This window comes from Lynx rufus, unplaced genomic scaffold, assembly GCF_022079265.1.
Source record: "Lynx rufus isolate CCGP_SWC_20201006 ecotype Redwood Valley unplaced genomic scaffold, mLynRuf1.p SCAF_7, whole genome shotgun sequence".
Lineage (NCBI taxonomy): Eukaryota > Metazoa > Chordata > Mammalia > Carnivora > Felidae > Lynx > Lynx rufus.
Window position 1 is genome coordinate 11,089,832 of NW_025814889.1, and position 14,181 is coordinate 11,104,012.

General features: G+C 41.6%; 1 protein-coding gene across 2 annotated transcripts in view; it reads left to right on the forward strand.

Annotated features, from left to right (window-relative positions):
* The window catches only part of DHTKD1 (dehydrogenase E1 and transketolase domain containing 1), a 51,813-nt gene that overhangs the window by 19,497 nt on the left and 18,135 nt on the right, over positions 1–14,181 (forward strand). For both annotated transcript variants that reach the window (XM_047066188.1, XM_047066189.1), the window contains exons 3-8: positions 634–845; positions 1,627–1,821; positions 4,482–4,751; positions 9,239–9,410; positions 10,445–10,643; positions 12,966–13,278. In XM_047066188.1, coding sequence (XP_046922144.1) covers positions 634–845; positions 1,627–1,821; positions 4,482–4,751; positions 9,239–9,410; positions 10,445–10,643; positions 12,966–13,278 — 1,361 coding nt within the window. The remainder of the gene's footprint in view (positions 1–633; positions 846–1,626; positions 1,822–4,481; positions 4,752–9,238; positions 9,411–10,444; positions 10,644–12,965; positions 13,279–14,181) is intronic.

The following is a 14,181-nucleotide window of genomic DNA, read 5'->3' on the forward strand; positions in this document are numbered from 1 at the left end:
ATCAGTATCAAAGAGCTAAAGTTATTGTTAAGAAACCATAAGCAATAATAAAGTAAATGTTGGTTTGTTAAAAACTCACGTTGTAGGTTAAGGCAAATGACTGATCATTGATTTGGTGCTGAGCTATTGATACACTTACAGTGCTCTCCTTTTGTTGACCAAGGTTCAGGTAGATTTCCCTTTACCTTAAAATGTCGCTTTGCTATCAATATTAATAACATTTAGGCCAACTGTTCAATGGTAGACATTACTTTGTAGGTATTAATATAAGAGTTAAACATTTGGGGAGATATTTCAGATAAAGGTAGAATATCTGATCTGTAGCTATAAAGCAGTGGAGTGTTAACTTTCCATTTTTAGTTTGAAATTACAATAGAATCAAAATTTGGCATTAAGCGGCATGGCTCTGTCCTTGTGGAGAAAGACTGATATTCTCTCTCCTAGTCTGACTATTTTGTGGCCTTTGACCCTATTTTTAGTTTTGTCTTTAGAAAAATCTAGGTAGCCATTGATGATGACCCAACTTATCCAAAACAAAATGCTCTGAATTGAAATAATTATTTTGGTATGTTCTATAATTAATTACATGGTTGATTGCTTTTTAAAACGATCCCTATGATTTCATTTTTGTAGGATTGTTGAACATGGGGAAGGAGGAGGCCTCTCTTGAGGAAATATTAGCCTATCTCAACCAAATCTACTGTGGGCAAATTTCTATTGAAACCTCCCAACTTGAGAGCCAGGAGGAGAAAGACTGGTTTGCCAAACGGTTTGAGGAACTGAAAAAAGAGACCTTTACCACAGAAGAGCGAAAACATCTGTCAAAACTAATGCTTGAATCTCAGGTATAAAAGTACCAGCTAACATCAATGGAATAGGATGGCTCTTTTTCTACAAAGATATATCAATATTGAAGAGAGGGAATTAAAGCATTTACTTACCCCTATTTACCTCGTTGCGTCAACACACTAGATAATAGAACACACACCACTTTGTTCTAAGTAGGAAAAAGTAGAACCCCAAACAACTGAGTCAAAATATATACTTTTTATATAATTGCCTATTCACTCTGTAAAAGACTGAAAAGCCCTTAAGACCTTGCTTCTCTTTTTATGACCTGGAGTGATCAAAAAAAGAACGATGCATGGAAGAGACTCTTGGTGCAGATTAATAGACCTGAGTCTGTCAAGGCTATGATCAGGACTCAGGCGTGTCAAGATGACAAGGAAACTATTCCCAGTAATTTGGATAGCTGGGTCATTTGCGGCCTTGACAAAATAGTACCGTAGAGCCTGGTACTAAAACTCAAGGGCTAGGAGGGGCAGACCCCTAAGGCCCAGCCCCTACTCTAGAGGAACACATTCTAAGAGGATCCCTCTTGGGGTAAGTTATTCCACCACTCGGGTGGTTTTCTCTGCAATCTGACTGCTGCCTGCTGTCCTTTAGGCTTTCCAGCCACGTTCTGGATTAGTTACATCTGTCTCTGGGATGTGTTGTGAAGGGGCACGGCTGTGGTCACTTGAAGCAGTGTGGGGTCTTCCTACAATACACACGAATGTGTCTGATTTTGACCTAAGTAGTTGGCTATCTTCCCGCCACAAATGTGTCTGACATGATGTTCCATAGGAGTTTGACCACTTTTTGGCCACCAAGTTTGCTACAGTGAAGCGGTATGGAGGCGAAGGAGCTGAAAGCATGATGGGCTTTTTCCATGAGTTGCTGAAAATGGCAGCCTACAGTGGGATAACTGATGTTATTATTGGCATGCCCCATAGAGGGAGGCTTAATTTATTGACAGGCCTTCTGCAATTCCCTCCGGAGGTAAGGTACTTTCTATGATGTACAATTGACTGTAACAGGATAGAACCGATGATGCTAGTAATTCCTTCTAGAAGCCTGAGTAAACATCTCAGCTGTTGGTCCAGGAGGTAGCTTAATTAATTGATGGAACCTAACACTGCTGATAGATATGGTATTTGGGTTGATTTTCTGTGTAGTCTTATATGGATTCTTTCTTCTCTCAGGGAAAGTAAAAGTTAGTTTGTTTTCTCAAGGATGATATGAATAGATAATTTCTTTGAAATTATCTCTGTTCTTTGAAGCACGCTTTACTAATTTAATAAAAATTGCTCAAACATTAAGATCTGTGCAATTATTTACAATTTCACCTTCCAAGGAGTCCATTTTACCTTCCATTTATTTGCAGAGTTTATACTTAACATATTGTACTAAAACTAATAATACATTAGTATTATTGTCATCCTGGGAGACCACTCACATGAGTGGTTCTGTAGGTAACTGGATCTTGGTGTTCTTCTTTCACCCGACTCAGCTGCTCTATCAGTCTCTAAACAGACTCGTGAGTCCGGATTGCAGATTTGATGGCCAGGAACATCAAAATGACTTGTAATTTAATGAGATTGTGGCCATTGTGTGTGGATCAACCTCAGCACTGATCTGGGCCAGAAGAGTAAAAGTAATTATAAGTGTTAAAGGGACTGTGAAAGTTAATGGAGTGAATGGAGCCCATGGAAGGATGTGTCATCATTACATCATTGGAAAGTATACATGACGCCATGTTTGGGGCCCAGCTTTACCACTACTACTCATACCTCAGTTTTTCTGATGCTGAGAGATTGATAACCTGCTTTTAAAAGACGGAGACTTTAGAAAAGGCAGACAATGACAAAATAAAGTGATTGACAGATGTGCTTAAATACATGCAGAAATCCCTAAACCAAAAATTGCATTCCCAAAAATATCACAAAAAAATGACTCCAAGATGCTGAATTATAAATGAGCGTATTTGTGAGAAACACATATGTACCCACACTGTGTGAGTATGGGTGTTCCTGTTTGTAAATTGGTCAGTAAGAAGCTTTTGGGTCACTCAAACCATTTGGATAATTGAGAATAACATGTTGTCTTTGGTAACTGTCTTGGCTTGAGACCCAGCTTTGTTACTTAGCGGCCAAGGACCTTTAACAGTTTAGTTAATTTCTCTTGTTTGTGCATTTTTTAAAATGTAAAATCATAAAGGGGCACCCGGGTGGCTCAGTCAGTTGAATGTCCGACTTCAGCTCAGGTCATGGTTTCACGGTCCAGGAGTTTGAGCCCTGCATTGGGCTCTGTGCTGACAGCTCGGAGCCTGGAGCCTGCTTCGGATTCTGTTTCCCTTTCTCTCTGCCCCTCCCCTGCTCACACTCTGTCTGTCTCTCTCTGAAAAATAAATAAATATTAAATGTAAAATCATAAATATTTAATTTTTTTCTTTTCAAATTTTTTGCTTGAATTATTCCATGGGTCATTTTTTTCTGTCTGTAGATGTGCAGCTTTGTTCTCTAAAACTTCTAGTTGATTTCTTGGGCGTTCAGAATAATTTCATATTTATCTAGCTATTCCAGGGAGGAGGCAAGCTTGGGGTCACCCTTCTCCTCTGCCATCTTAACTCCTAGCTTGTGCATTTTTTTTTTTTTTTAGCTTGTGCATTTTTAAAATGGGTAGTAACATGTATCTTGTGGTAGACTATGAAAATGAAGTCAGAGAATGTATGCAAAGAAGTCCTTTGAGAATCAGACAGTAGAGGTTTTTTTAGGTGTGATTTGAGCTGATCAGTGCATGTTATCTTGTGTCTAAATGGGATTAAGTTCTATTCTGCCATTTTCCTGTGTACCTTTAACAAGATTCATACAAAATTCTTTTGGAAAATGTATTCTAACAGGTGTATTCAAGAAAAAATTATTTTGCTTATGGCAAGGTAGAGGTGACTTACTATCTAACATTTTACTGCCTAACTTATCGTCTACATGTCTAACTTATCATCTACACGTCTGTCATGTTAGGCTCTTCTGAAGGTGTTGTTACTTCAGGGGTTCCTGGGTGGCTCAGTCGGTTAGGTGTTTGGCTCTTGATCTCGGCTCAGGTCATGTGTGATCTCACAGTTTGTGAGATCGGGTGAGGAGCCCGCTTGGGATTCTCTCTCTCTCCCTCTCTCTGCCCTTCCCCTGCTCTCTCTCTCTCTCTCTCTCTCTTTCTCTCTAAATAAATAAATAGGGGCATCTGGGTGGCTCAGTTGGTTGGGTGCCCGACTTCACCTCAGGTCATGATCTCGCGGTTCCTGAGTTCAAACCCCACGTTCGGCTTTCTGCTGTCAGTGCAGAGCCTGCTTCTGATCCTCTGTCCCCCTCTCTCTGCCCCTCTGCTTGTGCTCGCTCAAAAATAAGTAAAAAGAATTAAAAAAAATAAAGCAAACCAAAGCAAAAACTGTTGGTACTTCATTTGATTATGAAGATCTTCAAATAGTTCTGTGCATTTGAGCAGTTAAAAGTTTGTTTAATACATGGTAATAATACTTACACAAGCATGTACAGCAAAGTGTTTTTTAAATTATTTTTTAATTGTATGATTTAAACTAGCCATCTCTTCCCTGCTGTCCATTGTTATAAAAGACATTTTTTTTCTTGTATGTTTATTCATAATAGCTGATGTTCCGTAAAATGCGAGGCTTAAGTGAATTTCCAGAAGATGTTTCAGCCACCGGTGATGTCCTATCTCACTTGACCTCCTCGGTTGACCTGGACTTCGGCGCGCACCATCCCCTCCATGTGACCATGCTGCCAAACCCCTCGCACCTGGAAGCTGTCAACCCCGTGGCTGTCGGGAAGACTCGGGGAAGGCAGCAGTCTAGACAGGACGGGGACTACTCTTCAGACAGTTCGGCTCAGCCTGGGGACAAAGTCATTTGCTTACAGGTACTTGTAGCTTCAGGAAGTGAGGCCAGAGGGTGGGGAGACCGGGAAGAAGGGAAGCCCAGGTGGGTAGTTCTGAAAGGAGATGGTAGACATCCAAGATGAAATTGAGATGAACTTTTGGTAAAAGAAGATTCCGGGCTTGTTTTTAAAATTAACAGCAGATATGAGGTCTCATCTCAAGGCAACTGACTTTAGACTGAGATTTCACTGTGTTTATTTCTCTCTTATGAGTTATTTCGGGGGGTATTGACTAGTATCCCTGATGCTTTTCAGGGGACAGATGTCAGAACTTCTCTGAAAATATGGCCCTCTAGGAAACTACATGGTATCCATATATGTAACAAGGCTGTAAGAGTCTGGATTTAGTTTGTTAGCTTGCTTGTTTGTTTTAAAATGAAGGTCTTTGGCATTAAGGCAACCCATACATCTCATTAGTGTGGCTCTTGTTTCAGTTTTTTGTAACCTAACAGCCTAGATGTTCAGACTGTGGATCACATTTTTTTTTTCCCTATGAGTATTCATTTAAATATGAACCTTTAACTACCGGGCAGTAATTAATTCTCGGTATCAGTGGCTGAGTCTCTAAACCCTGTAGAAATAGGTACATCTGTAAGGCAGGAGAATATTTGGCTGCATGTACAAATAACAACTTTATCTTATTCATGTTAATTTTTCATGGGCCAGAAACTTGTAGTAAGTAAATTGGGGGTATGCAGCATTGCATTTGACAATGACATAGTTTTTCAAAATGGAAATCTTACATTGTTAGCCATTCTCTTTACCTTTTGCTTGACTTAATTCACGATACTGTAAAATATTTTAGTCATTCACATTAGCAAGTCTTAACATGGACTTCAGAAACAAGAGATGAAAATGACACTTTCTTTATTTTTGAGAAAGAGAGAGAGAGAGTGTGGGAGGGGCACAGAGAGAGGGAGACAGAATTCAAAGCAGGCTCCAGGCTCCAAGCTGTCATCATAGAGCCCAACGCGGGGCTCAAACTCACAAACCGCGAGATTGCACCCTGAGCCAAAGTCAGACGCTTAACTGACTGAGCCATGCTAGCACCCCAACATTTTCTTCAAAGTGATAGGAAACTTCCCTCTTTTGTCTACTTTGTGTTCCCAAATCACTTGCCCTGCTGTGTCTGTACGTGTCCTGCTGTGCTGATTTCTTGTGGGAACTCTAAATTTGGAGCCTATAAAATCATGGTGGGTGAGATTCTGGATGCTACTTTTTCTGCCTGACCTCTTCTGTTTATTTTGGTCCCAAACCTGGTGAAAGTAGATTGTCATCTGTGATCTGTGTGTGTCCAAAACCCCTTGCCATCTTTGGCTATGTAGCTTCCACCTCATCCAGCATTTGTTTGTGTTTATGGACCCTCACTCCCAAAAAGCTATATGCAGCATAGTGGAGTGGTTTCTCTTCTGATTTAAGAAGAAAATAAAATTAACAGATGATACCTGTGTGCCTTAGTGCCGTGAATCCGAAGACCAGGATAAAATGATGCAAGTTATAAGCAGATGTTATGTTACTTTAAAAAAAATTTTTTTTTTTGAGAGAGAGAGTACGTGTGTGCGTTCATGGGTGAGCAGGGGAGGGGCAGAGAGAGGGGGAGAGAGAATCTTAAGCAGGCTCCATGGCCAGCTTGAGACTAGATCTCACAACTGTGAGATCATGACTTGAGCCAGAATCAAGGTGACTGAGCCACCTAGGTACCCCTGAAAATTTTTTTCTTTGAGTATAGTTGACACCAGATGTTATGTTCTTATTGATGTCTCTAGTGTAACATTTTTGTAAAGGAGCAGAAGAAGTACACATCTTCCTTGCTTTACTGAAATTCTTTCCTTTTTTCTTTTTTTCTGAGAGAGAGAGAGAGAGAGAGCATGCGCAGGTGAGCAAGGGAGGGGCAGAGGGAGAGAGAGAGGAAAAAAGAGAGAGAGAGGGAGTCCCAAGCAGGCACCGCGCTCAGCTGGGAGCCCAACTCAGGGATCCATCTCAAGACCATGAGATCACATCCTGAGCCAAAATCAAGAGTCGGACACTTAACTGATTGAGCCACCCAGGCACCCCAATGAACTCCTCTTATATCATTACCCCCAAGAAATCCCATGGGCAAGGAGGAGTGCTCAGATGCCAGGAGCCCCTGGCCCTTGTGGCTAAGGGTTGGACTTGACAGTGTAGCATGGTATAGAAGAGGCAAAGACTGCGGAACCAAGAAGATGAGTTCAAATCCTGGCTTTGCTGCTTTCTGGCTTGGTGTGCTTGGTTCTGTTATGGTAGTTCTCTGAATCTCATAGAAAAATGGGAGTGTGTTATATTCCTCATCGTGTTCTGAGAATTAAATGAGAACATGGACATAACAACTTCCTTGATCCAGGAGAAAGGCTTGGAGGGGTGGAGACATAAGTAGAAAAAACACAGAAGGCCCAGGGTCTAGTCCAATGTGAAGTATACACTCTTTGTGAGCCTTGGTTTCCTCCTCTGTAAAAAAGGACAGTAGTGACTTCCTTACCTGGCCCCCACCTGGTTGTTGAGGGGATTAATGCTGTGGAGATAATGGAAGGGTGTGTTATTAGTAGGTATAGATAACTCCAAAATGGGAGGTCATCCCTATACACCCTAGCCAAACGAAGGCGGGGCCTGGAAATTTCACTGAGGCCAAGGAGTGCTTCCTTTCTTAGCCAAAATATTCTACTTACATTAAAAAAAAATGACTATTTTAAGGACATTGTCAATGTCCTTTTAAAAAATGTACTTCGAAGTATTCTTTCTTCATTTATATTTAGGTCTTTTACTTCTATTCTTATTAGAGCCCAGTGGTTACCTTCAGTTAGGACATATCATATTATTTTATTTATTATTATTAATTATTTTATTTTAGAGAGAGTGAGAGAGACAGTGCGAGCAGGAGAGAGGGGCAGAGGGAGAGAGAGAGAGAGAGAGAGAGAGAGAGAATCTTAAGCATCCTCCACACTCAGTGAGGAACCTGACCCTGGGATCATGACCGGAGCCAAAATCAAGAGTTGGATGCTAGGGGTGCCTGGGTGGCTCAGTCAGTTAAGCGTCTGATTCTTGGTTTTGGGCTCAGGTCATGATCTCACAGTTTTGTGAGTTTGAGCCCTGCATCAGGCTCCATGCTAACAGTATGGAGCCTGCTTGGGATTCTCTTTCTCTGCCCCTCCCCCACTCATGCTCGCGCGCGCGCGCTCTCTCTCTCTCTCTCTCTCTCTCTCAAAATAAATAAATAAACTTTAAAAAAGTAACAAAAAAAAAAACCAGTTGGACGCTCAAGCGACTGAGCCACCCGGGGCCCCCAGATTACTTATTCTTAAATGTTTGTTTATTTTTTAGAGAGAGAGACAGAGAGAGAGACAGAGTACAAGCGGAGAAGGGGCAGAAGAAGAGGGAGACACAGAATCTGAAGCAGGCTCCAAGCTGTCAGTGCAGAGCCTGATGCAGGGCTTGAACTCACAAATTGTGAGATCATGACCTGAGCCAAAGTCAGACACTTAACCGATTGAGCCACCCAGGCGCTACTTTTATTCTTTATTTCAGCATTTTGACTGTTTATGATACTAGACTTTTATTTATTTTTTTATTGCAATATATTTGACAATAGCATTATGTCAATTTAAGGTGTATAACATGTTGATGTCACAGATAATCACCTTGTAGCCTGAAGTCAGTAGAACTCATATCTTCTTCTAAGATCTTCTAAGATCTATAATTCCCTTGTTATTTGCTTTCAACTTCTGTGAAAATGATCTCCCCTTTTATCTACTACTTTCCATCTATCAGGTTTTGTGATGATGTTGTGATCTAACAGACTTCAGATGTGCTGGGAGAATAGCACATTTCAGATGTTGTGTGATAGTATTTTGTTGTTTCCTCAAAGCATCCTTTCAATTACCTGTGATATACTTTCCCCCATGCCTCCTGTCTTTGCTGTCGTATCTCCCTCCCCCCACCTCTTTGTGTTCACGGTGTGGCCAACACAGCCAGTGGGGATTAGGTGATGTGAGCTGCACACCGTCTCTTTTCAGGGGCAGGATGATTGGGGAAGAGAGAGTTCAAAGCCACGCACTGTTCCTCATGTCTTGCAAGCTGTTTTCATGAAAACTGTACTGGAGCTGATTTTCCTTCAGTACTGCTGATAGTCCTTCCTTCTGTGGTGCTGCTGTATGTTCTAGAATGTTGATAGGCATATTAGAAGTGATGCATGCGAGTGACAATGTGGGGGTGAAAGAATAGATCAATTGGTGGTGGCCACAAGAGGTAGAGGGGCTTTGAAACCAACTTGAGATCAGCCTAACCATCCTAGAAAGTCCTGTACGGAACCAGCAGATTTTTAGGAGGGCAGGAGAGCAGTGAGAGCGTGGTTGTTTTTATTCCTGTTATTATTTGAAAACAATTTTTTCCAAACTGGATACATAAATTTCTCCACCTCTTATGTTCATTTTCTTGTTTTCTCCTCTATGATTTAGGTTCACGGTGATGCTTCTTTCTGTGGTCAGGGGATTGTTCCCGAAACATTTACGCTGTCTAATCTCCCACATTTCAGAATTGGTGGGAGTGTCCATCTGATTGTCAATAACCAGCTGGGTTACACCACTCCTGCAGAAAGAGGAAGGTCTTCCTTATACTGCAGTGATATCGGTATGTGACGTAGGGAGGCATCTCTAGAGAAACATCTAGTTCACTAGGAACAGTAAGCCTCCCTGGTTACCCCGTTTTAAATTTGGGGTCAGATATGGTTAGTAGTCATCAACAGTGGTATCCATATTCCTTTAAAATCTGAGTGTGACCTTTGAATCCAAAGAGGTGAAACAAGAGGGAAACACAAAGGGTGCCATCTCAAATTGCCCAGATATCCAGTTGAATGCTCTCATGGAAACCAAAGATCAACACAATTAGTACAACACCAGGGTACTCATCTTTAGGAGATTCAGATCCAGGGTGCCCAAGACCTTAGTCAAGAATGATATTGAATTTGGCTAAGGGGTCTTGGTTAGAAATCAGATACAAAGAAGCAAAGTTGACTTGTTCTACCCTGGAAATTAGCAATATTAAGAGAAAGGCAGGGCTTTTTTTTAAACCCATCCCCCAATTCACAGAGTTACCTGAATTGTTAGATGGCAGGAACTATTGCGTTTTTGCACCCAGCCCCTGGCCTGGATGCCTTTTGGAGCTATCTATGTGAATGTTTTGTGATTAGTTTGACAAAGATACTGGAAGCACATTCTAGGGCTTTTCTTTGAAGAAAATCAATTTTTTTTAGGATTCGTCCTTTAATGACCCTTTTATTTCAGGAGGAAAGATACAGTAACAATGACAGTAACAAAATAAATAGTAGTTATTACATACCAGGCACTCTTCAGCACTTTATATGCAGTAACTCGGAATCTTTACAACATCACCAGGAGGTATAGGAACTATTATCCCAGTTTTATAGATGGGAAAACTGAGATTCATTTCTTTACTAAGGTCACAGAGTGAGTCACAGAGCGAGTCACAGAGCTAGGACATGACCTCTTTCCTATCAGCTGGACTCCAAAGTGTGGGTTCTTAACAGCCCAGCCAAATCATCCCTGAGTATGTGGGCTGCCTCCCCACGCAGGCAAGAGGACTTGGAGGTGGGCTAATGTCCATTGGGGTTGGCTAGCCAGCTTCATCTGTCTTCTCTGCCTCAGGGAAGCTTGTGGGCTGTGCCATCATCCATGTCAATGGAGACAGCCCAGAAGAAGTGGTTCGGGCCACACAACTGGCTTTTGAATACCAGCGCCAGTTCCGGAAGGATGTGATTGTTGACTTGTTATGCTACAGGCAGTGGGGCCACAATGAGCTGGATGAGCCCTTCTTCACAAATCCAGTCATGTACAAAATCATCAGGTATAATTATAAATCTTTGTTGAAGATCCCCTTACTCACATAGGGCTTGCATTTTTAAAATTATTTTTATTAGACACTCTGAAGTAGGGCGACCAACTCCCTGGGTTGCCTGGGACATGAAACTTTCAGGACTGAAACTGGGGTAGTCCTGAGCAAACCGGGGTGCTCATCCTACGGATCCCGGGAAAGCTCCCCAGAGTCTTCAAACTCCACACGTTTACTCTATGAATAAATGAAGGCAACTTACCAATCTCACTGAGGTAGGAAGACTGGGGCAGAGCCCTTAGCCCGAAGCTACTTAGTTTGTCACTGACAGAATCAGAAATAGATCCTCTGTGATTCACGTGGTGCCTCAGCAAGAGGCAACATGATGGATTTTAAGGAACCTAGAGAACTCTGCTGTCCAATATGGAAGCCACTACCATACATGGCTACTGAACACTTGAAATGTGGCCATTCCTGCTGGAGATGGGTTGTGAGTGTAATGAACACACCAGATTCCAAAGACCTTGAAAAAAAGAATGTAAACTATCTCAATAAGAATTTTTATGTTGATAAAGTATTAAAGTGACTATATTTTGAGGCAACTGAATTAAATATGTCATTAAAATTCATTCCACCTGTTTAATTTTAACCTTTTCTAACATGACCACTAAGAGATTTTTAATTACATGTTGGCTGGCTCTGCATTTCTCTTGGACAGCATTGAGACAGAAAGTTAATGAGATGGAGGGGAACGTGTTCCTTTGGAATTTCCTTTTTTTGATACTAGAAAGTACAATAGAACCCCCTCCCCCACTTTATTTCCTCATAGATATAAATTAAAGTAGAGAAAGAAATTTGGTGACACTTCATAGGTCTTTCTGGTCAGAGGTAGCACCCTGCTCTTGGAAGAACAAATCTGGGTTCTCTGTTTAGCTTTGAATTTAGCTGCTGAGTGACCAGATGTGGCTCAAGGCCCCATTAAAAAAAAAAAAAAAATCTATCCAGTCCATCTGTCACTTTCGTCATGATTAAATATGATAAAATATGTGAGCAAGATTTGTTGTTTAAAGTATTACTTGAGCATAGATTGGCATTATTATTGTTGTAAAACCGAGATACTGATTATTATAGTTTCCGGATTATTAAAACCACCTGAAACAGATGTTGGTGACTTTGAGTTCAATACTGTTTGAAATAAAGTGGTAAGACAATGTAGGTCAGTCTTGTAAATAACTTTCCAGAATGTACCAATTCATAGAAAAACTCTACTAATTATTTCTACCTTGATGTAGATAAAAGCTTATAAAGATGAATCTTATTTTTTTGCTTGCCTGCAAGAAGTTGTTACTCACCATTGCCTTAAAAAAAAAAATAATGCATTGGAGTGAAAGGTACATAACATAAAATGGATCATTTTATTTTTTATTTTATTTATTTATTTATTTATTTTTTTAATTTTTTTTTTTCAACGTTTATTTATTTTTGGGACAGAGAGAGACAGAGCATGAACAGGGGAGGGGCAGAGAGAGAGGGAGACACAGAATCGGAAACAGGCTCCAGGCTCCGAGCCATCAGCCCAGAGCCCGACGCGGGGCTCGAACTCACGGACCGCGAGATCGTGACCTGGCTGAAGTCGGACGCTCAACCGACTGCGCCACCCAGGCGCCCCTATTTTATTTATTTTAATTTTTCTAATGTTCATTTATTTTTTGAAAGACAGAGACAGAGCATGAGCAGGGGAGGGGCAGAAAGAGGGAGACACAGAATCCGAAGCAGATTCCAGGCTCCATGCTGTCAGCACAGAGCCTGACGCGGGGCTCAAATTCATCGAGCTGGATCATGACCTGAGCTGAAGTCGAACACTTAACCGACTGAGCCACCCAGGAACCCCTAAAATGGATCATTTTATTTTTATTTTATTTATTTGTTTATTTTACATTTTTTTATTTTTGAGAGACAGAGTACAAGTGGGGGAGGGGCAGAGAGTAGGGGAGACACAGAATCTGAAGCAGGTTCCAGGCTCTGAGCTGTCAGCCCAGAGCCTGACGTGGGGCTTGAACTCACGAACCGTGAGATCATGACCTGAGCTGAAGTCGGATGCTTAACCGACCGAGCCACCCAGGTGGCCCATAAAATGGATCATTTTAAAGTGTACAATTCAGAGGCATTTAGTACATTGACAATGTAGTACAACCACCCCTTCTATCCAGTTCCTGAACATTTCCTGTGTGCCTTTTTATAGTGATGTGGCTCTGTGATACCTTGGACAACTAGTGTATCTGTCACGCTTTGGTGTTTACAAACCCGATTGACTTTTCTCTCCTCTCTCTTGGACAGAGCCCGGAAGAGCATCCCAGACACCTATGCAGAGCACCTTATTTCCAACGGACTCATGACCGAGGAAGAGGTGTCGGATATCAAAACCTCCTACTATGCAAAGTTAAATGACCATTTAACTAACATGGCCCACTATAGCCCCTCGGCCACCAACCTGCAGGCTCACTGGCAGGGCCTGGTCCAGCCGGAGGCTTCCATTACAACCTGGAACACTGGTGTGCCCCTAGACCTCCTGCGATTTATTGGTGGGAAGTCCGTGGAAGTGCCGGAGGGACTCCACATGCACAGTCACCTTCTGAAGATGTACGTTCAGGTAGGGAGCATTATAATTTCCGGTTGTTGTTTGTTTGTCTTGTGCAGCAAAGAAATTGGTGTTGATCTGGTCTTTTCGGTTCAGCTAATGAATTTGACATTTATTGCATGCCACTAGGTTCTAGTGATGTTTTGGTAGTGATGCTCTCTTAAGTCAGATTTGTCTACTTGCGCTCTTTTCTCTCTTCTTTCCTTTGTGTACACAAACAGGTTCTGGTAGTGATAGTCCATTCAGGTTTTGTCTACTTCTCATTTTCCTCGATTTGCTTACTCATTCATACATGTTTAATACATGTACATGCACTACATGCACATTATCAAAAATACAGGACAGAAATACCTGTTTTGATTTCTCTGATTAGTGAGCAGAAAACACTTTCATTTTGGGGGCCAGCTTGAATAAAAATAAGTACACATCAACAAACATACCCCCAAAGGCAACCATTTGCCCTTACACACGTTGATGTTTCTTACACATTGTCTCACGTTAAAGATAGATTGAAACTTTGGTTTGCCTGGGACTCTGGAATTTCCTGGAACGTGGGATTCTGCATGCTCAAAGTGAGGGAGCAAAAGTCAAAGGCCTTCGTCTTTCTTAAACTTGGATAGAGGCACTTTGTCCTCTGAATGATTTTGAGATGCTTACTTCATTTCCAGTTTTTTAATTTATTTTAAATGCTTATTTATTTATTTTGGGAGAGAGAGAGAGAGAGAGAGAGAGAGTGAGCAAGCCAGCAGGGGAGCATCAGAGAGAGAGTGAGAGAGAGAGAATCCAAAGCAGGCTTCTTGCTGTCAGTGCAGGACCCCACCTGGGACTTGATCTCGCAACCGTGAGATCATGACCTGAGCTGAAATCAAGAGTCGGACGCTTAACCGACTGAGCCACCCAGGCACCCCTAGGCTT